This window comes from Muscardinus avellanarius (assembly GCF_963383645.1).
Source record: "Muscardinus avellanarius genome assembly, chromosome: 3".
NCBI lineage: Eukaryota > Metazoa > Chordata > Mammalia > Rodentia > Gliridae > Muscardinus > Muscardinus avellanarius.
In genome coordinates this window covers 98247936-98275218 of record NC_137788.1, presented here as the reverse complement: position 1 = coordinate 98275218, position 27283 = coordinate 98247936, and the positions used below count along the sequence as shown (strand labels likewise).

The window sequence follows — 27283 nt, the reverse complement described above, 5'->3', positions numbered from 1 at the left end:
TGTTGTTGTTGTTGTTGTTGTTGTTGTTGTTGTTTGGTGGTACTAGCGGTGGAACCCAGGGGGTTTTCTATCTCCAGGCTATACTCCCTATTTTATATTTTATTTGGAAACAGGGTCTCACTAAGTTGCTGAGAGCCTCACTCAGTAGCTGAGGCTGGTTTTGAATCTGTGCGATCCTCCTTGTCTCAGCCTCCCAAGCGTGGGGATTACAAGCGTGCGCCACCACGCCTGGCCCAAAACCCTGTTTTGAAATTTAAAAATAAAATAAAATAGGGCTGGGGGTGTCGCTTGGAGGTAGGATGCACCCAGGTTCAATTTCCAGTACCATAAAAAAAAAGAGAGAATTTGAAGTGATGCTACTACATATAGAAGGAGCACTGCTCTACTGAGAAGCTGTCCTCGGTATTACTCAAGTACCTCAAAAACCAGTAAACAAGGAGAGAAAAACACATGCCCTCCTGACACAATACGGGGGAAGAACACAGTAAGCACAAGCACAAGTAACATACGACACAGAATACATGCACATTTTCACCGAGGTATGCATAGGTGGACATCTCTACAGCTTTTGACATTTGTATATTTTAGGTAATCACTCATTTTAAGATGGGGAGGGAACATTTCCAGCACCCTTCAAGTTCCCACCAATGGCAACCTTCCCTCCCTGTCAAAGTCACCAGTCATCTGATGTTTGTGCAAGTGGAATGATGTACTTTTTTGTGTGTCTGGATTCTTTTTAGCAACGATTCTGACTTCAAGGCTCATCCGTGTTGCGTGTAACATTAGCATTTAATTGTAGCATACCATTGTATGGCATGAATAACGGAAATATATTAATGAGCTATAGTTCATCAGTTGATGGGCTCTGTATTGTCAGTTGTGGACTATTTAATATAAAGCTGCTTTCAATTTTATTGTACGTCTTCTGCACCTTTTGAAAGACAAAAGCACTCATCCTTGTTGGGAGGGTGTCCTGAGTCATAAAGATATGTATTTACCAGTTGCCAGTATTCAAAAAAGGTTGTCCCGCCAGCACAGTATGAGTTCCAACTACTCCATCAATTCTCCAAGTATTGCTAGCCTGCTAAATGTTTGCCATTCTAGTGACTAGATACCCTGTCTTCATATGCTTATTAGCCATTTCGATATTCACTTTGGGGAAATATCTATATAAGTCTTCACACACACACACACACACACACACACACACACACACACACACACACTTTTTTGGAGATATATTTCTGGAAATACAGCTTTTAGGTGAGAAAACTTTCTTGATTAACAATAGTATCTCCAACCTGAGCCTTCCCAGAATGCCTACTGCAATTGTTTGACCCTGAATTCACCCAAGGGTCACATGTTAAAGGCTCGAAGGCTAACCTGGATGGTGCTATTGGGAGGTGGTGGAACTGTTAGGAGATGGGGTAAGAGGTATATAGGTCTTAAGGGCATGTCCTAAAAAGAGATTATGGGGCTCTAGTTCTTTGTTTGCTTTTGTTTCCAAGCTACAAATTGAGCAGTTGACTCTATCTCATAGCCCCAGGCATTACAGTTTGCCTCCTCCACACCCAAGAAGCCTGAAAGCAGAGTCCTCCTGATCATGGGCTGGAACCTCCAAACCTGTGATCCAAAATAAACCTTTTTGGCTTTATAAGTTCATTATTTCAGGTATTTTGCTATAGAGGCAAAAAGCTGAGAGACACCTACACACACTAATCAACCCATTCTAGTACCATGGATGAGAATCACTGAACTGCTAGAAACGCCTTTTGAAGCTTCTTCTGAAACTCATTCTACAGTTTACTTTAAAATTATTTCAGGGGCTGGGCAGTGAATCACTCCTGTAATCCTAGATACTATGGACACTGAAGCAGAAGAATCACAAGTTAAAAGACAGACTGGGCAATGTAGCCATATACTGTCTCAAAAGAAATTAAAAAGGGCTGGGGTTAGAGCTCAATGGTACAATGCTTGCCTAGCACATGTAAGGCCCTGGGTTCAATCCCCAGCACCATGAAAAGTAGAATTACTTCAGGAAGTTGCAATGCAGGTAAAGAAATGATGATTAATGAACCATCTGAAGCCTCTGCTAGCATACGTGCAAAGGGGTTAAGTGCGAGGATGTCTGCCCATGGGTCCCAGGCAGGCCTCTGCGGACCTCAGAGGACAAAGGAGGCCATCGTAAGCACAGAGACCATCCACAGAGGGATTCAAGTCTGACTCTGGAGGCTTCTCATCAGCCATGCTCAGGTCCAGAAAGGAGTAAGTCCATCTGAAGACTCAAGGTCCACCAACAATCCTACACCATGAGGCTTAGTCACACACCACCAGGCTAAGACTTTTTCAGTTGTGCTGAAGACATTTATTTCACAGGCCCAGTGAGGCCAGGGGTTAACAAAGAAAGATGATTGGATGGCAGCTGTGCAGCGGCCAGGGAAGACATCTTGAAGGCACGATGCTGGACACCAACTCACGTGGTGCACCACGCCGTGACAGGCCAGGAGGCCTGGGCTGTCCTGCTGGGGACTCCAGCCCCCATCCCTGCTCACTGAGCCCCACGGCCCTGCCTCCCGTGGAAAGCCTGCAGGAGAAAGGGACAGTCCAGGCCCAGGAAGGGGCGGCCTTGCTCTCTAGTGTCCTGGGCGGCCTGCTCCGAGGGTGCAACAGACGGATCCCAGAAGTATCCAACCCCTCCTGCCAGCCACGGTCCCTGTGAACCCAGCCACTGCCAGGGACACCGGCCAGTCCCCAGGAAGCAGCAGTGGCAGTGGGCAGCGTAGGGAGAATAAGCCAGAGCAAGACTAGGGCGAGACAGGCTGTGGTGGGTGTCACCGCAGAGCAGGGCCACACACCGGGCCACACTGCCCCTCGGCCAGAGCTGAGCTCCAAGGGGCAGCGGGCAGTGTCCTCAAAGTAGACACAGCCACTGCCTGGCACGATGGTCAGGCTGGCATTAGTGGACAATCTATTATTAGGACAGGGTAACCTTAGCAGGGGAGGCTGATGAAGGAGGATGAGGCGAGGCTTTAAAGGGCCTGAGCAGGACAGGGACTAGTGGGAGGCCCACTCAGGCCTTGGTATGAGAAGGGGATGAAAAAAGGAACAGGAAGGTGGCGCAGGGCTGTGGGGCTCCGGCTACTCCCCAGGGTCCTGGGCAGCTGGAGGAGGATGGGCTCGACTCCCCTCTCCTGTCCTTTCAAGGTCCTACTTGTTGCCCCACGTGGCCACTTTTGTGTACAGAGGTCCTGGGAGGAAACGGCTGGACTTCATGTAGGCTGAGATCTTCTTCAGGCCCTGTGAGTGGAGAGAGGAGGCAGGAGCTCAGGCCGCTGCCCAGGGGCTGGCGCAGCCCACTCCAGGGGCAGCTTTAGGTGGACTCCAGTGCTGAGCACAGGACAGTCGGTCAGACCCAGCTCTGCTAAGGTAACTTCTCAAATTCCTTTACCTCACCTCCTACCTTAGAGTAAGGACTCCGACTGGGGTGACCTGACACTGTACTGGGGCCTTTCCATCCTCCAGAGACTACAATGTAAGTTTAGAAAAATCCCTCAACAACTCTGAAAGATCAGTTCTATCATCATCAGTTACTGGGAGGGAAACTGAGGTACAGGAAGGTTACGCGCCTTCCTCATGCTCATGCAGCTGTGAGTGGGACAGGGCTGGATGCAGCCTGCTCTAGCTCTGATTCTGGGCTCTCCATCACCTTCCGCTCCTGCCCTTCGCACAGGAAGCACTGCTGCTCTTGTCTGCACAAACATCCTTCTTACTCACAGGCAGGCTCCTGCTTGCCTCCTGCACACTGAGGATCTAGGGACAAAGGGGCATACTGGAAGGGATCCCAGAGGGCTCACCCAGTGACTTGGCAAAACCTGGATGATGGAAGTGGAACCGCAAAGAATGGACCAGGCAGCTCTAATCATTCCCCTGAAGCAGAAGCCCAAACTTCTCCGTCTGGCACCAGATTCCAATCTGACTGTTCCCTGACCTGCCTCATCTCCAGCCCTGATACACAAGACGAGGCCATATAAAATCCTGGTATGCTTTCTGCTTTCTCCCCCAGGACAGTGACTGCCCAGATAACCTCTAAAGGATTCAGTAAAACTCAGCGTTGCCTGTACCCAAAGGGCCAAGCTCACACCTCTTCCCCTACGCAGGCTTAAGCCACCCTCTGCAGAATACCTACGATGCTCAGCCTACACCAGAACCTGAGCCAATGAGAACTAGCAGAAAAAAGGGAAAGGAAAACAGATTCCAGGGTGAAAAGCCTGCTGCATTAATGCCTCTAATTCCCAAGTTTCCACAGGGCTTGTTGGTATCAAGCAGGTGGACTTGGGGTGACCCGTGATGAGCTGTGGGTGAGGCCCAGCCTGTGCTCCCAACACCTAGATGGTTCCACAGGCACCTGACATTCTAGCTGTCCCCTGCTGCTCTGAGTCCTAGGATGGGTGGCATCTGTGCACGTCCCACTCGGCCTGACACTGCACCTAACACGGGAGAGTGTCAGTGGAAATGTACGACCCTTATGCACAGACAAAACATAGGATGCTGTGAAGAGCAGAGGGGAAAAGCGGGAAGGAAAGTCCCACACCAAGAGCACTTCAGGATAAATCCTCCAACAGGGACATCCACGTGCGCACCCCGGGGGTCCCAGCGAGTCCTAAGATGGGGCATGCATAAGTACTGTCTGCCTCTTCATACTTCTCATCAATCCAGCCCGGCCTCAGCCCTCCTCCCACCAGCTGCACCCACACTGCTGACACCCTCTGCCTCCTCCACTGGGTCCTGGGCCAGGAAACCCAGGCTGCACCAGGGCCCTACACTTTTCCTTTAACACAAAACAGATATCCATGGACCAGTGCCCTTGGAAACCAGAGGCTGACAGGGAGCCCAGCACAGCGCCCACTGGCACTGGGATCTTGAGCAAAATGCCTTCGCCTCAACAGCCTCCGCTTCCTTATCTGTTCAGTGGGCCCGATAACTCTATCCTCTCTATAGCAATGTTACAGTGATATATTCGAACAACAGATGTTAGACGCTGAGCACAGGTCCTGGCGGAAAGCCTGTGCTCAGCAGATGCCAGTTATCCTTCATCTCAGCTCCAGGGCTAGGAAAGCATCGTGGAAAGAGAAGGAAAGGTTGAACACCAAGAGGAAGGAGGATGCAGGGTGTCACCTCAACACGGGACATGAAGTCCTTCAGGTTCGGGAAGGCGTCCAGGCACTTGGGCTCAAATATACGGTGCAGGTCCAGGACATCGTAAGTGAGGAAATCCACATAGGTGATCTGCAAAAGGCCAAGGATGAGAAGGGGGACAGAGAACTCTGCGCCCTGCAACAACGACAGCCCGATTCCTTCCCTTTACCTTGTCCCCTGCGAACCATGGCTGCTTCCCCAGGAACTGTGAGAAAAGCTTCATCTTCTCAGGGATTCCCTCTAAGTACTCTGGCTTCAGTTTCTCCTGAGACACAAAAGAGCTGTCACCACCCTCAGACACAAGCTCCCAGACAGAGGGGCCAGCTTGCCAGCAGAACGACTAGGTCACCAGTGCTGTGCACGGCCCCCGCTGGCCACAAGTAAGTACCCATCCTCCCCTAAGATGAGGACCAAGTCACTGTCCAGGCTTCTATTTAATATATCGGCATATATTAAATTCCTTCTGGATTCTCAACCCCATCCTTCAGAGGGGATAGAAAGTCAGAGAAGAATAAGGTACTGTCCCTGATGGGACACCATCGCTACTGATGTCCAAACCATTTCCTGCGAGCCCGACCCACTGAGGACTGTTAGCACCCGGCAGGCTCTGCACTTGATGGTAGGTGAAATCAAAGCAGCGAGAACTAAAAGAACCCAGGAGAGAAGACAAACGTTCTAACCTAGAAAGTTCCAGAAGAATGAAATACACATTTGAGTTTTTCCCATAAAGTGAGGGGTATCTGATACTGAAAGGAAAGTGGGGGAAGAGCAGAGATATGAGCTTTCTATTGGGATAATTTGCTGCTTTTTCAGGTACTAAGGGGACTAAACCGGAAAATACCTGAGCAGAGATTGAACTCGAGGATCCCATGACAGTCCAAAATTTTGAACTTTTTCTACAGATTGTGTGTATTTCATAAGTAGATGCATGGCATGAACCAGCTATGAGAGGGCTCATGGCAGAGGCCAGAAGTGCAGAGATTTCTGAAAATATTATTTTACTTTACAGGAAGTGAATTTCTACCCTGGGGAGCCTGGACTGTGCTCTAGGTTGGGAGGAAGCTGAATAATAATGTTCACTTGATACTGTCAGGTGTTCTGAGGAGCACTGCTGGCAGCACAGGGAATAGCCTAGAGGACAGGCAGCTTTATCAAGAAAAACTAGACACACGCTCATGGGAATCTAGGAGTCCTGGATTCTGATCCAAGCTCTGTCTGGTTCAGCCCAGCCGGGCACATGAAAGGACTCACAAAGTCTGGGCTATAGCAGACTCCTGCCAGTTGATTGGAGACATCCATAGCCTGGTTCTCCAAAATGTCCACGCGAATCATCTCCTCTTCTGTCTCTCCACCTGTAGCCCACACAACACAGACCCACCCTCAGCATCCCTCCCCCTCAGCCAAACACCCCCTCACCCTCACCCTGCAGCCGGCCCCACTCACACAGCTTGTGCTTGCGGGCGATGTAGCGCAGGATGGCGTTGCTCTGGGTAAGCTTGTGAGTCCCGTCAATCAAGTAGGGCAGCTGCACGGACAGCCAGAGAAGGTCAGGTGGGAATCCAGGTGCTAGCAGCCCCTCCCTGAGTCAGGGCACATGTGAGACCCAGTGCTCACTCTAGTTGGCCATGCTGAGCTCTTGAATAAATGAGCGGGCACATAGTCCATCAAGAAAGGCAGTGTAGACAATCAGAAATGAGAGTAATTGCAGGGCATGATGGCACACATTTGCAATCCCAGCTGAGACAGGAGGCTGAGACAGGAAGATCGCACAGGTTCAGCTGCTTAGTGAGGCTCTCAGCAACTTAGTGAGACCCTCTTTCCAAATAAAGTATAAAATAGGTCTGGGAGTATAGCCCGGAGGTAGAAAAGCCCCTTGCTTCCCCCCTCAGTACTACAAAAAAAAAGAAAAAAGAAAAAAATGAGAGTAATTGAGCAGAAGCATTGATTCAAAAGGATGGACTGTGTGATGTCACCTCCTCTAACAACCCTACCCCCAAGCTGGATAAGGAGATGAGGTAGGGATCCTTCACTTTCCCCAAACCTGCACCTACATTGGGAAAGTCCAGGCCCAGCTTGAATTTCTCAGTCAGCCACTGGCTTCTGTCATAGTCGGGAGCTGTGGTGGAGAAGACAAAGTGAAAGCAAACCTCCCCTAAGTCCCACCCTCCTTCCCCTGGGACCCTCCCAAGGATGAGACAAGACCCAGACAGTGGACCTGCGATCTGGCCGCCCAGTCTCACATTCCATGGCTGCAGGAGTAAAGAATGCCTATAAGGGCCATGGACAGCCCATGACCAAGGCTTACAAAAGACTGAGGCAAGTGCTGAGGGGACCCCACCCCATGACAGAGGAGACCTTAGCGCTGCACTCCAGCAACCTGCCTTGAAAGACCCCACCACACCCTCAAGGGTTTGAGAAGGGGCAGGTCCAGATGCGGGAGGCCTGCAGGCTGAGCGACAGGTGGCCTGGCAGGGGCTATTGGGCATCAATCAGCAGGAGCAGACAAGGGACTGACCAGCACGGTGCCCTTACCATCCCCCATGGTGTATCTCTTCTCCTCATAGCTTGAATCTGTGTATTCCAGGAGCAGGCGGATGGCATGAGCCAGCTGGGAGAGGGTGGTGCCAGAGGTCAGGGTTGTGAAGAGTCACACAGGTTGGGCTGTGTGACTTCACCTCCTCTAACAACCCTACTCCCAAGCACGAGCGCAAAAAAAACAGGGAGCGTACAGGAGCTCGCGCGTGTGTGAGCTGCTGGTGCTGACACGGACGGGCAGGGGGCTCCAGCAAGTCCTGAAGAGGATCCATCTCCTGGAACCCGCCCCCACGTGCCCCGCGCCAAGCCCTCTCCAGCAAGACTCCCCGCTCACCCCACGGATGTCCCAGTACCCCAGGGTCATCGGCATGGTGCTGTGGACTGAGCAGACTGGCCTCCGTGGGGCTGAGCGGAGACTGCACCCTAGCCCTGTGCGAGCCAGCGGAGCCGCTTTTAAGCAGCACAGCCCATCTCTCCAGGTCTCCAGAGAATCACACCCCGAGGTCAGCGCTGCTGAGTTTCCGCCCAATCAACCGGAAGAGCGCGAAGGGGCCCCACCTCCGGCCCCGCCCACGGTCCCGCCCCTCTGTGGGTGGGCGGGGCCTCGGCATGGGCGGGACCTTGGCTGGCGGTGGTAGAGAGTACAGAGCCCCCTCCTCGCCCTCTCCACGCTCTGCCCCTAGCTTGTCAAGCCCCGCGGGTTGTAGGACGCCCAGGCTGCCCAGGGTCCGGCCATAAAGGGCGCCCCGAAGCTGAAAGTTCTAATTCGGCACTTCATGCCCTTTAAATCATGTAAGCCAGATGGTTTGCAAGGCTCCGCGGATCTGTGTGACTCGGAGATGTTGCTGCAGCTGGCAGAGTGCAGTCCTAATTGCAAATGCCCCCCGCCATTCCAGTATAAAATACAAGCGCGTGTGTGTGCACACGTATACACTTATATCGTCTATATGTGTAAAATATATACATATATAAACGGCAATATTTACGGTCAGAAAAAGGAAGTGACATACAGAAACAAGCTGATTGGTTACAGCTCAGCGCCTTCTAGACCTCAGTCCTATTTCATTCTTTTTTAATTTTACTAGTTAGTTGGTTATGTAGTACTGGGGATTGAACTCGGGGCATTCCACCACCAAGCTACACCCCAGCCCTATTTTTTTTAATTTTCATCTTAAAACAGGTTCTTACTAAGTTGATGAGAGTATCACTACTTGCTGAGGCTGTCCTCAAACCTGTGATTCTTCTGTCTCAGCCTCCCAAGTACTGGGATTACATGTGCCACCACAACTGGCTATTTATTTATTTCTTCATTTATTTGCAGTACCGAGGATGAAACTCAAGGGCATTCTACCTCCAAGCTACATCCCCAGCCTGATTTTTTATTATTTATTTTGAAACAGGATCTCACTAAGTTGCTGAGGGCCTCACTAAGTAGCTGGAGCTGGCTATGAACCTGCAATCTTCCTCTCTCAGCCTCCCAGATATGATTACATATCCTCCCAGATAGGATTACAAGTGTGCCTCACCATACCCAGATTTTTTTTTATTTTGAAACAGGGTCTCATTAAGTTGTTGAGGGTCTTACAAAATTACTGAGGCTGGCCTCAAACTTGTGATCCTCCTGTTTCAGGAGGATCCTCCCAAGTACTGTGCCACCATGCCTGGGCCTACATTTGCTTTTGCTTTTTTTTTGGGGGGGGGGCAGGACTGGGGATTGAACCCAGGGATATTCTACTTCCAAGCTACACCCCTAGCCCTGTTATTTATTTATTTTATTTTTTGCGGGTCTGAAGATGGAACCCAGGGCATTTGACCTCCGAGCTACACCCCCTACCCTATTTTATATTCTTTATTTTGAAACAGGGTCTCACTGAATTACAGAGGGCCTCAACTAAGTAGCTGAGGCTGTCTGTGAACCACGATCTTCCGGTTTCAGCCTCCCAAATGCTGGGATTACAAGCGTGCGTCACCACGCCCGGCTGCTTTTTTCTTCTTTATTTTGAAACAGGGTCTCACTAAGTTGTGGAGGGCCTCAAAAATTGCTGAGGCTGGCTGCAAACCTGCGATCCTCCTGTCTCAGCCTCCCAAGTACTGGGAATGAAAGTGTGCGTCACCATGCCTGGCTCTGAATTTGCTTTTTATGGACATGGTTTTACCTGTTGGCAGCCTATAACTGACTCAGAGATATGCAAATCAAACTACCCTGAGATTTCACCTAACTCCAACTAGAATGGCAATCATTCAAAATACAAAAAACAACAAATGCTGGTGAGGATGTGGAGAAGTGGGAACTCTAATACATTGTTGGTGGGATTGAAAATTAGTGCAACCACTTTGGAAAACAGTATGGAGGATCCTGAGAAAAGTGGGAACAAACTTACCATATGATCCAGCAATACCATTTCTGGATATCTACTCAAAAGAATGGAAACCAAAGTACCAAACTAATGTATGATCTATGTTCATAGCTGCACAATTCATAATTGCCAAACTATGGAACCAGCCAAGATGTCCATCAACAGATGAATGGACTACAAAACTATGGGATATGTACACAATGGAATTTTACTCAGCCATAAAGAAAAACACAGTTACATCATCACAGGGAAATGGATGGAACTGGAGAACATTATGCTAAGTGAGATTAATCAGTCGCAAAATATAAGAAAATGGATGCTCTCCCTAATATGCAGAAGCTAGGGAGAAAATGGGTCATAGGAGGAACTCTAGACAAAGAAGGAGAAACTATAGATGAGCAAATAAGGCGACCTGACTGAGGGGGAAGGGAGGGGGGAAGAGGGAAATTCTCTAATGTTCATGATGTACATTAACAAAAATATCAAAGTCAATCACTAAGCCAAACATTAAAAGGAGGAAGGGGGAGAAAATGGGGCGGGAATTGGGTAAGGGCTAATTGGGCGATGTGTGCATGTATGCCTCCACCATCTTGTACTCCACTAAGACATATGACTATAGTGCACCAATAAAAAATTTAAAAAAGGAAGGAAAGAAAGAAAGAATTTTTAAAAATAGGGCTGGGGTGTGGTTCAGAGGTATAATTCCCCTGGGTTCCATCACCAGTACTGCAAAAATTAAAAATTAAAAATTAAAATAGAACTAGGGTGTAGCTCAGAGGTAGAATGCCTAGGTTCAACCTCCAGTGCCAAAAAAAAAAAAAAAGAAAAAGTTGCAAGAGTGAAGGTTGGAATTGATGATGTAATATATCTTTTGAGCTGAGAAATATTAACGTAAGGATCAGTACTTTGGAGTTTCCCCACTATCAGTTTTAACATTGCCTGATAAAAGCCTTTTTAATGAGGTCCAAAGGCAGTTTTTCTCATGTCTTTCCCAAAGAATGGAATGTGCTGATTCAGATATAGGCAGGTGGTGGCAGTCAGCTAGTATCTGTCAGGACAAATCTGGAGGTATTTATTGTCCTTGGCCATTTTAAGCAGATTTCACTGTAGTAGCATAAACTCTGACTGATGGTGGAGTCTTCAAACACATGGCCCAGCTCTTATTAATTCATAAGGAGATCATCTGAGAGCCCCAGAGAGGGTTGATTTTAAACTCATTAAAGCTAATGGCAACATTTTAGGACACTGGGGTATAAGAGAGCTTTGTTAATTTTAGCTTTAAAATTCCATTCTTTTAGCGGGGCATGGTGGCACACGCTTGTAATCCCAGCGCTTGGAAGGCTGAGACAGGAGGATCACACAGGTTCAAAGCCAGCCTCAGCTGGTTTAAGAGACCCTGTTTCCAAATAAAATATAAAATGGGTCTGAGAGTGTAGCCCGGAGGTAGTAAATAAATAAATAAATAAATAAATAAACAAAATTCCATTCTTTTTCTCTATTTTTCCCAAGGATTATGCATAAAGAAAGTAAACTTTGGAAGTATAAGACAAATGTTAAACTGGACGTGCTGGTGCACACTTGTAATCCCAGCATTTGGGAGGCTGAGACAGGAGGATCACGGTTTGAGGATATAGGGCTGGGAGTGTAGCTCAGAGGTAGAATGTCCCTGGGTTCCATCCCCAGTACCACACACACAAAAAAAGAAAAATGTTATAGATTTTCTTCTAACAATATCAGTAAAATGAGTGTCTCTGTCATTATTAGAAAGATAAAAGAAGCTGGGCGTGGTGGTGCAGGTTTGTAATCCCAGCATTCGGGAGGCTGAGACAGCAGGATCCAGGTTCATAGCCAGTCTCAGCTACTTAGTGAGACCCTCTTTCAAAATAAAGAATAAAGAGCTGGGCATGGTGGCGCACGCTTGTAATCCCAGTTTTCAGGAGGCTGAGACTGGAGGATTGCAGTTCGCGGACAGCCTCAGCTATTTAGTGAGGCCCTCTGCAACTCAGTGAGACCCTGTTTCAAAATAAAGAATAAAAATAGAGCAGGGGGTGTGGCTCGGAGGTCAAATGCCCCTGGGTTTCATCCCCAGACCCACAAAAAAATAGAAAGGAGTTTCAGGTTGGAAAACAAAACCAAAGAAATAATGAATATACATATATTCATTATATTGTATAAATAATATAAATTAATAAAATAATGTATAAAGTTTATTTAGAGGTTTGAACGAGGGCCCTGCTTCCTGTATTTAGATGTACTAGGATAGGATTGTTGGCAGTAGAATAGGATTTTTTGTTTGTGTTTGTTTTTGGTGTCTGTGTGTTTGAGTATGTGTTAGTAGGTATTGAATCCAGAGGCATTCTACCTCCGAGTTATACCCTAGTCCTTTTTTATTTTGAAACAGGGTCTTGCTGGGTTGCTAAGAGTCTCACTAAATTGTTGAGGATGGTCTTGAACCTGGGACCTACCTGTCTCAGCCTCCCAAGTACTGGGATTACAAGCATGAGTCACTATGCCTGGCTAGAACATGTTTTTATTATTTATTTATTTATTTATTTATTTTGGTGGCACTTGAGGTGGAACCCAGAGGTTTTCTACCTCCGGGCTATACTCCCAGACCTATTTTATACTTTATTTGGAAACAGGGTCTCACTCAGTTGCTGAGAGCCTCACTCAGTAGCTGAGGCTGGCTTCAAACTTGTGTGATACTCTGGTCTCAGCCTCCCAAGCGCTGGGATAACAAGCGTGCGCCACCACGCCCGTCTAGAACATGTTTTTGTTTTTTTTTTTTTGGGGGGGGGGTGTTGTACTGGGGTTCCTGGAAGCCCTTCTACCTCCGGGCTACACTCCCAGACCTATTTTTACATTTTTTTTAATTTGGAAACAGGGTCTCCTAAGCCAGTGCACGCGGCTGGCTTCGAACCTGCGCGATCCTCCTGTCTCTGCCTCCCAAGCGCGGGGATTACAAGCGTGCGCCACCACGCCTGGCCTAGAACATGTTTTTTAAAAGTACTTGGCAATACCTGTAAAAGTGCCCTACCAATGCTGATGTGATCTTGTTGCCAATTTAGTCCTGCTATTATGAGTAATACCAGGAAGCATTTTTACTAACTCCGTTTTAAATAACTTACATTGTAAATCAGTCACCCTAAGCGTGCAAATGAGCATCTAAAATTTTCCACTCTTTTTGAATCTGAGGCTTGTCTGTGACAGTTAAAAATAGCCTTTCTGAATTCCTCCCCAAGGCCTCTTTCCTATGTAATTACAGGAGCAATTTTCTTAGTAAATGCCGCTTTGTTTAACACAATGGTCAGCTAACGTATTTCTCTCGGCTTCTGGTTTTCTGTGCTTGAATAATGTTCTAATTTTATTACAGCTCTTTCCTTAGATAACAGTTAAAGAAGCTAAAATTTTTATTTTCGCCTGTCATCTAGTTCTCGTGGGTTTTGTCAGGGTTGAGAGCTCTTCATCTGCAAAGCGTTCCCAAGGCACAGACACCCCAGTGCACACCTGCCGTGAGCCCCTGCTCACTCTCACTCTCACCAACGGGCACAGAACCCCAGTGCACACCTGCCGTGAGCCCCTGCTCACTCTCACTCTCACCAACGGGCAGACCCAAGTGAGGACCATTTTTTCAGCCATCAGAACTGGGTTTCATTTCTGCAGTGGTCTACAGCTTAAGGGTGAATTTAGGTCTGTCATGCACTTTAAAATATGAACAAGTAAAACTGCATCAGAAGTATCCAAGGGAATTTCAAACAAAATGGCTTAGGAATATGAGAAAAGCACTGAGAGTTAACAGAATAATTTGAGGAGAGGGGGAAACAAAAAAATTCTATTAACCCAGCCCTTTTTAAAAATTCTTTTGTTTTGCCAGGTATGGTGGTGCATGCTTGTAATCCCAGCATTCCCAGAGGATCGCTGTTCATGGACAGCCTCCGCTACTTAGTGAGGCCCTCTGAAACTTAGTGAGACCCTGTTTCAAAATAAAGAATAAAAACTAGAGCAGGGGGTGTATCTCGGAGGTCGAATGCCCCTGGGTTCCATCCCCAGACCCACAATAAATAAGTAAAATTTAAAAAGAAAATTTTTTTTTTTGGTGAGTGGAGGTAGAACCCAGGGGCTTTCTACCTCCGGGCTATACTCCCAGACTTATTTTATATTTTATTTGGAACAGGGTCTCACTAAATTGCCAAGAGCCTCACTAAGTAGCTGAGGCTGGGTTTGAACCTGTGCGATCCTCCTGTCTCAGCCTCCCAAGCGCGGGGATTACAAGCAGGTGCCACCACGCCTGGCAAATTTTTTTGTTTTAAAAGAGGGTCTATCTAGATTGTTGAGAGTCTCACCAAGTTGTTGAGGCTGTCCTCAAACCTGTGATCCTACTGTCTCAGCTTCCCAAGTACTAGGATTATAGACTGTCCCACTGCACTCCACCACACTCAGCTTCTAACAGGTGTGTGTGCGTGTGTGCGTGTGTGTATGTTACTGGGAATTGGATCCAGGGGCATTCTACTGCCAAGTTATATCCCCAGTCCTATTTTATTTTTTTATTTCTTATTTATTTATTTATTTATTTATTTATTTATTGTGGTGGTACTGGGGATGGAACCCAGGGGCCTTCTACCTCTGGTCTACACTGCCAGACCTACTTTATATTTTATTTGGAAACAGGGTCTCTTAAACCAGCTGAGGCAGGCTTCGAACCTGCGTGATCCTCCTGTCTCAGCCTCCCAAGCGCGGGGATTACAAGCGTACACCACCACGCCTGGCTCTTTTTTTAAAATTTATTTATTTATTTATTTTTGGTAGGCAGGATGGAATCCAAGGGCATTCTACCTCTGAGCTCCACTCCCAGCCCAATTTTGTGTGTGTGTGTGTGTGTGTGTGTGATGTTGGGGATGTAGCCCAGGGGCATTGTACTTCTGAGCTACACCCCCAGCCCTATTTTTTAAGCTTTTTTTTTTTTTTAAACAGGGTCTCACTGAGTTTCAAAGGGCCTTGCTAAGTAGCTGAGGTTGTCTGCAAATTGCGACCCACCCGATCTCAGCCTCCCCAGTGCTGGGATTACAAGCGTGTGCCGCCATGTCTGGCTCCAGCCTGATTATTTTATTCTTTATTTTGAAACAGGGTCTCTCTAAATTACGGAAAGCCTCACAAGTTGCTGAAGCTGGCCACAAACCTGCAATCCTCCTGTCTCAACCTCCCAAGTACTAGGATTACAAGCGTGCGCCACCACGCCCGGCTTTCCAACCCTATTTTTTTTTTTTTTTTTTTTTTTGTGGTACTGGGGTTCCTGGAAGCCCTTCTACTTCTAGGATACACTTCCAGACCTTTTACATTTTTTTAATTTGGAAACAGGGTCTCCTAAGCCAGTGCGCGGCTGGCTTCAAACCTGCGCGATCCTCCTGTCTCTGCCTCCCAAGCGCGGGGATTACAAGCGTGCGCCTGGCTCCAACCCTATTTTTTCATTTTTATTTTGAAACAGGGTATTACTAGGTTAATGAAAATCTTACTATTTTCTGAGACTGTTCTCAACCTGCGATACTTCGTGTCTCAGATTCCCAAGTACTAGGATTACAAGTGTGCGCCACCATGCCTGGCTTCTAACAAGTTTTATTTGAAAAACTCTTTAGGGTTCTCTATGTATCATCTGTATCTATTATGTCATCTGTAAAAAGATGTAATTTTACTTCTTTCTTTCCAATTGGCTGCCTTTATTACTTCTGTTTGCCCAATCCCTCCGCCAGGACTTCAGTGCTGTGTTGAATGGAAGTGCTGAGACTCCACACCCTCTGTCTTGTTCCTGATCTTGGAGAAAAATCTTTTTGTTTGGTACTGGGGGTTGAGTCCAAGGGCTCATTCTATCCCTGAGCTACACCCCAGCCTGAGTACATCTTTATTTACTTATTTATTTATTTATTTGTGGTACTGATTAAACACAGGGGTATTCTACCTCCAAACTATTATACTCCCAGCCCTGCAATCCTCCTATCTCAGCCTCCCAAGTACTGGGATTATAAGCAAACCCCACCATGCCTGGCCTCTATCTTTTATTTTGAAACAGAGTCTCACTAAATTGCTGAGGCTGGCCTCAAACCTATCCTCCTGTCTCAGTCTCCCAAGCACTGAGATTACAGATGTGTGCCATTGTGCCTGTTTTTTTGTTTTTGTTTTTTTGTACCGGGGTATTGAACCAAGGGATATTCTACCTCTGAGCTACACCCTCAGCCCTTTTTATTTTTTATTTTGAGACAGTTTCACTAAGTTTCTGAGACTGACCTCAAACCTGCAATCCTCCTGTCTCAGCCTCCCAAGAACTGGGATTACAGGTGTGTGCCACTGCACCCAGCTAATTTTCAGGTGCTAATTAGCATCCAAAGACATATTTTGTTATTTTCTCTACTGCATTTTAATAAATAAGCACAAGCTGGGTGTGCTTATTACACTTACTACAAGCACACTTGTAATCCCAGCATTGGGGAGGCTGAGACCAGAGGATCGTGGTTCGTGGACAGCCTCAGCTACTTAGTGAGGCCCTCTGCAACTCAGTGAGACCCTGTTCCAAAATAAAGAATAAAAAATAGGGCAGGAGGTGTAGCTTGGAGGTCAAATGCTCCTGGGTTCTGTCCCCAGACCCACACACACAAAAAAATAAGCACAAATTAAAATTATATATAGTAACCTGAGTTTTTGTCCCTCCTTTAGAAACTGGTTTAATTTTGCCTGCCTGGAATCGGGAGATCTCGTCCAGCCAGCAGAGGCGATGCTCAGTCTGTGATCCACTCACAGAGGCGGGTCCCACGACACACTATCAGGCCAGCTTCCACTCTAAAGCTGCTCCCCTTTCAGGCCAGGCACCCACAGCCACCCAACTGCGGTGCCGATTGACATCAAAAGCCATGATCCTGAATGTTAAAATTCCCAAACCCTAAGATCCTGAGAGTCACAATCCCAAAAGATTAAAATCTTCATTGTTAAACCCTAATACCCCCAAACCACAGTCCCAAAAGATTAAAATCCCCAGTGTTAAAATCCTGAAAGATGAAATCTCAGAAATTCTCATTGAGAAACAGGCTACATAAGTGGTGTAGGAAACCAAATTCTGGGAAAGGATGATTGTGCTTTTGGTTCTACTCAGGCTGGTTGCATCTTGTTAGGCGGAACACCTGGAACCCTGGGGATGAGGGTGTCTCAGAGGGCGGGGAAACAGTGGGGTAGGTGGAGACCAGGCCAAAAAGACCAAGTCATCAGCATACTTTTACAATTTTCTGTCCTATGTATTTCATGTTTGCATTATTTCTAATCCTGGAAGCATAAATCACGTAGACTTTTAGAGAGATCTAATTCACTTTATGTTGACTGTGTGTAAGCTTTGTGCGTGTATGTAAAATCTCCCTTAATAAATGAAGAGTTGGCCAGGCGTGGTGGCACACGCTTGTAATCCCCGCACTTGGGAGGCAGAGACAGGAGGATAGCGCAGGTTCAAAGCCAGCACGTGCGCTGGCTTAGGAGACCCGGTTTCCAAATAAAAATATAAAATAGGTCTGGGAGTGTATCCTGGAGGTAGAAGGGCTTCCAGAAACCCCGGTACCATCAAAAATAAAATAAATAAATAAAAATATAAACGAAGAGTTGTCCTTTTTTTTTTTTTGTGGGTCTAGGGGTGGAACCTAGGGGCATTTGACCTCCGAGCTACACCCCCTGCCCTATTTTTTATTCTTTATTTTGAAACAGGGTCTCACTGAGTTGCAGAGGGCCTCACTAAGTAGCTGAGGCTGTCCGCGAACCGTGATCCTCAGGTCTCAGCCTCCCGAATGCTGGGATTACAAGCGTGCGCCACCATGCCCAGCTGAGTTGTCTTTTTTGTACATCTGCATTTGTAAGGGGGAAAAATTCTCAAGATCTCAGCTCTACGCTGGGCATGGTGGTGCACACTTGTAATTCCCAGTACTTGGGAAGCGAGATAGGAGGATCTCAGGTTCGCTGCCAGCCTCGGCTTCTTAGTGAGGCCCTTCACAACTAGTCAGACCCTGTTGCAAAATAAGAATAAAAATAGGGCTGGGGGTGTAGCTCAGAGAGTTCAATCCCTAGCACTGAAAAAAATAATCTCAGCTCTTTTTTTTTTTTTTTTTTTTCGGGTCTGGGGATGGAACCCAGAGGCATTCGACCTCCGAGCTACAACCCCTGCCCTATTTTTTTTTTCTTTATTTTGAAACAGGGTCTCACTAAGTTGCAGAGAGCCTCACTGAGTAGCTGAGGCTGTCTGTGAACCGTGATCCTCCAGTCTCAGCCTCCCGAATGCTGGGATTACAAGTGTGCACCACCAGGCCCGGCTAATCTCAGCTCTTTGATGAGCCATTGTGTGTGTGTGTGTGTGTGTGTGTGTGTGTGTGTGTGTTTCTGTTAGTTTATTTTGCTTTGTTTGCAATGCTAAGAATAGAACCCAGGGCTTCATACATGCTAGGCAAGTGCTCTATCTCTGAGCTACACCTCCAGACTCCATCAAGGTATTTTGTTCAATCTTTATAACTACACTTACAAAGCTGGGTACACACAATTACCAACCACAGTGATACATGTTTATACATTTTGTTTACTGACCTATTTCTTTATGACTATAGTTTATTTGCTTATAACTGTTACACTTATACGACAGTGTTTATGCTTACAAAAATGTATGTTAATATTGAGGATTTTGTTGTGCAAAGTAGCCTGTGATATTTTTATATGTTTTTATCATGTTTGTATGCTTCTCAAATCTTGTTTTGAAAATAAATGTCTTTTACATAATTTTTATTACTGTTTCTAGAATTTTATTTTGGGGACTTTTGGCCTTTGGGGATAATAGGCTTGGTTTTTGTTTTGGGGATTGGTTTTTGGTTGTGTTTCAGGTTTTTTTTTATTTTGTTTTGTTTTTGGTTTTTGTACTGGGGATTGAACCCAGAGGCATTCTACCTCTGAGCTACATTCCAGCCCCTTTTTCTTTTTTTTCTTTTTTTCTTTTCTTTTTTTTTTTTTTTTTTTGAAACAGGGTCTCACTAGGTTGATGAGAGTCTCCCTACTTGCTGAGGCTGTCCTCAAATCTATGGTCCTCCTGTCTCAGCCTCCGGAGTCCTGGGATGACAGACATGTGCCACCATGCCCAGCCCCCAGCTCTTTTTTATATTTTTATTTTGAAATAGGGTCTCATGAACGTGCTGAGGCCTTCAAATCTGTGATTTTCCTGTCTCAACCTCTCAAATACTAGGATTACAAGCATGTGCCACTGCACCTGGCTTGGGATTTTAGACTTTAAGAATTTTGATCTCAAATTAATTAAACATTCAGTATTTGAGATTGTACTTTTCAGGATAATGGCCCAAAACCCAGGTCATGAGAGTGGAGCCTCCTTGAACGAAAAAATGTCCTTATAAAAAGATCCCTTGAAGCCGGGCGTGGTGGTGCATGCTTGTAATCCCCGCGCTTGGGAGGCTGAGACAGGAGGATCGCACGGGTTTGAAGCCAGCCTCAGCTACTTAGTGAGGCTCTCAGCAACTTAGTGAGACCCTGTTTCCAAATAAAATAAAAAATAGGTCTGGGAGTATAGCCTGGAGGTAGAAAGCCTCTGAGTTCCACCCCCAGTACCACCAAAAATAAAAAATAAAAATAAAAAGATCCCTTAAAGCTCACCCATCCCTCTCGCCATGTAATGACCCAGCAAAAAGATAGCCCTTCCCCAGAGACTGAAGCTACCAGCACCTTGATCTTGTTTTTTTCAGCCCCTAGAACTGCAAGAAATAAATGTCTGTGGGTTACAAGGTACACAGTCCATGTATTCTATCAAAATAGGCCAAGTAGATGAAGACCTAGGCCTTTAGAAATGCAGTGATGAGCAGGCGTAGTACTTGGGAGGCTGAGACAGGAGGTTCACAGGTTCAAGGACAGCCTCAGCAACCTGGCAAGACCCTGTTTCAAAACACAAAAATAAGGCCGGGCGTGGTGGCGCACGCTTGTAATCCCTGCGCTTGGGAGGCTGAGACAGGAGGATCGCACAGGTTTGAAGCCAGCCTCAGCAACTTAGTGAGACCCTGTCTCCAAATAAAGTATAAAATAGGTCTGAGAGTATAGCCTGGAGGTAGAAAGCCTCTGGGTTCCACCCCCAGTACCAAACACACACACACACACAAAAAAAAATAAAATAAAATCGGGCTGGGAGTGTCAATGCCCCTGGGTTCCATCCCCAGGCCCGCAACACACACACACACACACACACACACACACACACACACACACACATAAAATCGAGCTGGGCATGTAGCTTGAGGGCAAGACATGGCGACCATTTCACCTGTCTGATCCGAGTCTTTGGAGTCAGATCACATCTGGAGTGGGAAGAGGGACAGGCTATCCCTGAAAGAGGATGTCTGTCCTCACTAACAGCTGGAGACGCCTGTTTCTGGCTGAAAGAGAGTGGCGAGGGAGAGATGGAAGGAGGAAGGAGGTGATTGGCCTGGGATCTGAGGTGTGGGTATCCCTGAGGACCCGGTGGGTGAAGAGTGAATTGGAATCTTCTGTTTGATGTCTTGTGGAGGCCGCGTGATTAGAATGGTGCCTGTAGCCGCTGACAGAGAGCCCTGTAGGACACAGCTGCCTTCTTGTTTAGCTGCCTGATGTTGGGGAGATTACAGTTTCTTCCTTTGGAATATGGGGATGATAGCACTGCCTGCTTCAAGGGGTCCAGGCTCTGAGGTACAAAGACCGTGGTCAAGGCTGTCACAGCAGCATCGGCTATACCTGGCTGGGGCCCATCGCTCTGGGAGCAAAGCAGGGGTGCAGCCAATCCGGTGGTGCACACCTGTGATTCCGGCTCTCAGGAGGTTGAGACAGGAAGATCACAGGTTTGAGGCCAGCCTCAGCAACTTAGTGAGACCCTGTTTTCGAAGAAAAATAAAACAGAGCTGGGGGTGCAGCTCAGAGGTAGAATGCTCCTGGGTTCAATCCCCAGAACCACAAAAAGTAAATAAATAAGGAGGGATCCTGTCATTCAAATATCAGTATAAAAATGAAGTGCCACCTCAGGGTAGTCAGAATGTGGACATATTGGCCTCCTGAGCTCATTAGTTCTTTTTACAGAATCTTAAAAATTTTGGTGGGGGCAGTTACTGGAGATTAAACCCAGGGGCATTCTATTTCTGAGCTACAACCCTATTCCTTTTTATTTTTAATTTTTTTGTGTGGTACTAGGGGTGGAACCCAGGGGCTTTCTACCTCTGGGCTATACTCCCAGACCTATTTTATGTTTTATTTAGAAACAGGATGTCACTAAGCTGCTGGGAGCCTCACTAAGTAGCTGAGGCTGGTTTTGAACCTGTGCCTTTCAAGTACTGGGATTACAAGCGTGCGCCACCACACCCAGCTTATTTTTTTAATTTTGAAATGGGGTCTCACTAAGTTGTTGCCTGCTAGCCCCAAATTTGGAAGCCTCCTGTTTCAGCCTCCCAAGCACTGGGAATACAGGCATACCCCACCACAACCAGCTCAGCACAAGAATTCTAAATATATCCTTTTATTTCTTTTTTCTGTGACCCCAAGTTAAGGAAGGTGGCAAGCCTGACAGTATGTCTGTCAGTCAAGGCTGTGCATTAGAATCATCAGAGGACTGGAGTCTGTTTACACCGGTCCTGGGCTCAGCCTTAGACCTACGGATCAGGATCATGGGAAGGACAGTGGTGAGACTGTGTGTGTGTGTGTGTGTGTGTGTGTGTGTGTGTGTGTGTGTGTGTGTTACAGGGGATTGAATCCAGGAGCATTCTACCTCTAAGCTACACCCCTAGTTCCCAAGATACACCCCCAGTTCTTTTTCTTATAACAGGGTCTTGCTAGGTTGCTGGGGCCTTTCTCAGTTGCTGACCTGGTCTTGGACCATGATCCTGCTGACTCCACCTCCCAGGTACTGGGGTTACAGGTGTGTGCCACCACCCCCTCCAGCCCTCACTTGTCCTTCTTTGTTACCAAGTTTCTTCCCGAAGTGGTGAGTCCTCCCAGGCTGCCTGGAAGCAGGAGCATGCTCAGACACGATCGCAGTTGTGTCTCATACTCTTGCTAGACACGCAGAATGAATCAAGACAGCAGCAGCTCCGATTATCCACAAGGACGTCCAACCGGGTACAAATCCACACGCCACAACCCTGGACCTCTCATATCCCCCCACCCTAACTTTCAACATCTCAAAATACTAAAGTCTGAAAACATGTGAAAAATATACGATTTATTCGAATGCATGAATGTTGTGCTCAACCACAAAACTTTTCATGTTATTGGGAAGTCAACAGTGTGTGCAAGGGCCGGGCACAGTGGCGGACGCCTGTAACCCCAGGACTTGGGAGGCTGAGGCAGGGGAATTGCAGGTTTGAAGCCATTCTCAGCACCGTAGCAAGGCCCTGTTTCAAAATAAAAAGGGCTGGAGTGTAGCTTATAATAGAATGCCCCTGAGTTCAATCCCTACTACTAAAAAGAAAACAGTGGGTACAGCTATGTACCCAAAAGTATTTTGTCTAAGTTATACAAATATTTATAGACAGCAATGACAGGAAAGTTCCAAGTAAACAGATCACAAAAAAATAAATATCCCAGTTAAACGTTACAAAACGTCACAGTTAGAGGTAACATGAAAATGGGCAGCAGGGGGGCTGGGAATGTGGCAAACTCTCACTGCAGCCTGGGGTTTGAATCCTGACCGCCCTTGACCATCTGGGGACCTCAGGCAAGTTACTGAACCTCTATGTGCTTGGATTTCCTCTCCTAATTACAGTGGCACACCTCACACGGCTCTTTCATTCACAACATTTTTATCGTACTTGCCAGCCACTCTTGTGAAGTGCAGCAGTGAGCAAAACAGACAAAGTTCAGACTCCACAAAAATGCCATTCAGTGGGAATTATGCTGGAGATTCGATCTGGACGTGAGAAGCCCTTTGTGCTCGCAGCATTTGATAAATGCCCTCCGTGTTCCGTCTGCGGCTGGCTCCACCCTCCCCAGCTGTGAGACGTCTGCAGCCCCCCCCCCGTGATATCTTGCCCTGCACGTTCTCGTCTAAGGTCCCTCACAGTGCTGGTACTTTCGGAGATCTGATCCCACACGTGGCTATACGTCTCTTGCCTGTTTCCTTTGAGGACGATCCTGCCTCTGCCACCCAGGCCCACCCATTGGCATGGACGTCCAGCTCCTCGCAAGCAGTCTCACCCCTCGAGCCAGCAGAGGTGGAAAATTGTCTTTTTCCTGCTTTTTGCAGAGGTGCAGATCTCCCTGCGCCCAGGAATGTCGCTCCCCCTGGCCCTGCTCCTGGGAATCTTAAGGAACAATAACTCCCTGCCAGTTAATGTAAGTACAACAATGATGTTTAAGAAAGAGCTACGTTCCTGCTCTTACTAATAATCCCAGCCAGTGTTTATTGAGTGCTCATTACATATCTACTAAATATATTTTCTCACCAAATTCTCAAACTATCTATTTCTTTGGATTACTTCTTTCTTCTCCCATTTCACGGATAAAGAGACTTAGGGAAATTAAGTAACTTGCCCAAGGACACAGAGCCAGCAAGTTACCAAGTTGCATTAATCCAGTCCAGTGAACCCCCAGGCCTGCCTCTACCCCAAACACCACACTGCCTCCCGGGGGCCAAGGATAAGACCAAAGGACCCAAAGATCCAGCCAAAGCCAAGACTGCTCCCAAACACTGAGTAACAAATAATGGACAAAGCAGGACCAGGAAAGAGACCTCCACACATACCCACAGGCCAGGCACAGTGGGCATTTCTTAGAATGCTTTGCATTTTTGTACTCATTATCAAGAAACACAGCTTCCCAAGGTCATAATATTTCAATGTAACAGATCTTATACACACATGCTAAAAACCTCTCATGTTAGATTTCTGGGGTTACTCTGTCCCTAAATAGAAAGTATGCAGAGATGACGGAGCTAAGTGAGGGGGTGACGAGTGAGGTCTGGCAGGAATGCAAAGCAGATTATAGAGGGTGGCCCCAGGAGACTGCGGCTGGGCCCTTTAAGCAGTCTGGGGTCCGGCATGGGGTGGGGGACAAGGAGGAACCTCCAGGTGGCTGGCTTCTGGCAGCTCTGCCCCTGGCAGAAAATCAGGAGTTGGGGACACCATCAGAGGAGGGACAGTGGAAGCCGGGACCTCCCAGACAGTCTGCGACTCCAGGCTGGCTCCCACCTAGCTGAGAAAGCCCACCCAAACAGGACGCAGAAGTGCATGGCTCATGGCCTGTGGCTGGGGGGAGGCAAGGCTGTGGCCCGATGGGTCACACAGAGGGGTCAGGACACACAGATCCCCAGCTCCCTGGGCAGCCAGCAGGGAGGACGCTCGACCACCACCTGATTGGTCTGAGCTTGGGTGGCCTGGCTCTGAAGGTAGAGACCGGGCCTTTGGGGCGATATTTGGGGGTGGCCAGATCCCTGGAAGAGGTAAAAGTTTTCTCTACTCCAGAGGAGATGCAGCTAGAGAACGCCAGAGAAGCCTGAAGACTACACAATATTTACTAGACTCCAGGGTGACCAGTAGACTGGGTCACAAATTTAAGTAACTGGTACCCTATACAGGCCTAAGTACCCGCCTGACTCCTCCCCGGGAACTGTACCCGCTTCCCTGGGCCTGGGCTCCGTGCTCCACCTCCCCTGTCCCTGCTCTGTGCTGCTGGCTCTGAAGGGAAGGGACAGCCCTTTGGCTCGCCCTTGGAATGTTTCCAGTTCTTGCCCAGGTATTTAAGCCATGTCTACAGGACTAGGAGGAAGACTTTGGGTCTCCTCTATGTTCCACCCTAGGAATAGCTTCAGATAACAATGGTCACCTTTTTTATTTTTTGCGGATCTGGGGATGGAATCCAGGGGCATTTGACTTCTTAGCTACACCCCCTGGCCTATTTTTTATTTATATTCTTTATTTTCAGACAGGGTCTCACTAAGTTGCGGAGGGCCTCACTAAGTAGCTGAGGCTGTCTGCGAACCGCGATCCTCCAGTCTCAGGCTCCCAAATGTTGGGATTACAAGCATGCACCACCATGCCTGGCTGGTCATCCTCTTTTGAATAGCCAATGGCTAGCCACACTGCAGAGTTTTTTGGGAGGGTTATACTGGGAATTGAGCTCAGGGGCATGCATTCTACCTCTGATCTACACACTCCCCCAGCCCTAAAATATTTTTTATTTTGAAACAGGGTCTCACTAGGTGGATGATAGTCTCACTGTTTGCTGAGGCTGTCCTTGAACCTGTGATCCTCCTGTCTTAGTCTTTTCCTTTCTTTTATCATAGCTGGCCTAGTGGGTCTGAAGTTGTACTGAGGCTGTTTTGTTGTTGTTGTGTTGTTGTTGATGTTGTTGTTGTTGTTTGGTAGTAGGGATTGAATCCAGGGGCATTCTCCCTCCATGATACACCCCCAGCCCTTTTTACTTTTTGTTTTGAAACAGGGGTCTTGCTAAGTTGCTGAGAGTCTTACTAAATTGCTGAGGCTGGCCTCGAACCTGTGGTCCTCCTCTCAGCCTCCCAAGTACTGGGGTTACAGGTGTGTGCCTCTATGCCCAGCTCTGAGGCTGATTTTTAAGTTAATTTATTTTAAGTTAATTTTTATAAAATAATAGCATATATAAAGCCGGGTAAGATGGCTCACACTTGTAATCCCAGCATTTGGGAGGCTAAGACAGGAGGATCTGGGTTCACGGACAGCCTCGGCTACTTAATGAAGCCCTTTGCAACTTCGTGAGACCCTGTTTCAAAATCAAGAATATAAAAGTAGGGCTGGGGGTATAGCTTGGAGGTAGAATGCTCCCGGGTTCCATCCCCAGTACTGCAAAAAAAGAAGAAGAAAGAAGAAAGAAGAAGAAGGAGAAGGAGAAGAAGAGGAGGAGGAGGAGGAGGAGGAGGAGGAGGAGGAGGAGGAGGAGGAGGAGGAGGAGGAGGAGGAGGGAGATAATAGCATATATGAATAGCAAGGGTAAGGCTGGGAAACCCAGAGGCTATAGTGTGGAGAAGAACAAAGGATGTATGTAGGTTGTCACTCTCCGCTGGCTCTCACTTCCCCCTCTGGACACCCAGAATAACCCCACCCCACGGAAACTTTTCTATCCCTTGACTCAAGGTGCACTTCAGGCCATCTTCCTTAATGAAAATCCCCTCATCCCAGGGCCATCTTTACGCTCTCACCTCGGTGCCGGCTCTCCTCCTCGAGATGGACCTCTAGGTCCATCTCGGTTTGTGCCCCAAGCTCCCTTACCCAGGGCCTCAGGGTTCCCAGAGCAGCTCTGAGGATTAGGCCCCACCAAGCCCCTGCCCATGATTTTGCTGGTTTTTTGGAACTGGGAGTTGAACCCAGGGACATTCTACCTCCTAGCTACACCCCAGCCCTATTTTTTATTCTTTATTTTGAAACAGGGTCTCACTAAGTTGCATAGGGCAACTAATACTAATACTAATAGTAGCTGAGGCTGTCTATGAACCTATGTAATCCTCCTGTCTCAGCCTTCCAAGTACTGGGATTACAAGAATGTGCCACCACGCCTGGATCATGATTTTGTTTTTAACATCTTACTGGAAAATAAAATACATGCTGAAAAAGTAAACAATTTATAAGTGTACTGCTAGATGTATTTTCAGAAATTCAATACTCCTGAGTAACCAGCACTCCAATCAAAACAGAACATTCAGGCCGGGCGTGGTGGCGCACGCTTATAATCCCAGCAGTTGGGAGGCTGAGACAGGAGGATCGCAGTTCGCCAACAGCCTCAGCTACTTAGTGAGGCCCTTTGCAACTCAGTGAGATCCTGTTTCAAGATAAAGAATTAAAAAATAAGTCTGGGGGTGTTTCTCGGAGGTAGAATGCCCCTGTGTTTCATTCCCAGTACTGCAAAAAAAACCCAAAAACATTCAAGTCCCCCAGACATCCCCAAGATCCATGCTACCCTAAGTAACTACAAATCTGACTTTTAATACCAAAGCTTGCCGGGCGTGGTGGCGCACCCTTGTAATCCCAGCGCTTGGGAGGCTGAGACAGGAGGATCACGCAGGTTCAAAGCCAGCCTCAGCTACTTAGTGAGGCTCTCAGCAACTTAGTGAGACCCTGTTTCCAAATAAAATAGAAAATAGGTCTGGGAGTGTAGCTCGGAGGTAGAAGGCCCCTGGGTTTCACCCCCAGTAACACCCCCCAAAT

The 27283-nt window shown here is 47.3% G+C and overlaps 2 protein-coding genes across 4 annotated transcripts in view; one reads left to right on the top strand and one right to left on the bottom strand.

Moving 5' to 3' along the window:
• Positions 1-3207: 3207 nt before the first annotated feature.
• Positions 3208-8101, bottom strand: LOC308259900 (glutathione S-transferase Mu 1; the record flags this gene model as incomplete). Of its 3 annotated transcripts, XM_080691226.1 has the most annotated exons (8): positions 3208-3297; positions 5176-5286; positions 5366-5461; positions 6448-6548; positions 6640-6721; positions 7248-7312; positions 7729-7804; positions 8066-8101. In XM_080691226.1, the coding sequence occupies 8 exons, from the start codon at positions 8099-8101 to the stop codon at positions 3208-3210; spliced, it is 657 nt and encodes a 218-aa protein (XP_080547352.1). The 3 variants fall into 3 exon arrangements, with proteins under 3 accessions (XP_080547352.1, XP_080547353.1, XP_080547354.1); XM_080691227.1 differs by lacking the exon at positions 5176-5286; XM_080691228.1 differs by lacking the exons at positions 6448-6548; positions 6640-6721.
• The window catches only part of GNAI3 (G protein subunit alpha i3), a gene marked incomplete at both ends in the record, with an annotated part of 79297 nt that continues 60113 nt past the window's right edge, over positions 8100-27283 (top strand). Inside the window, one exon of the mRNA XM_080691490.1 lies at positions 8100-8323. Coding sequence (XP_080547616.1) covers positions 8100-8323 — 224 coding nt within the window. The remainder of the gene's footprint in view (positions 8324-27283) is intronic.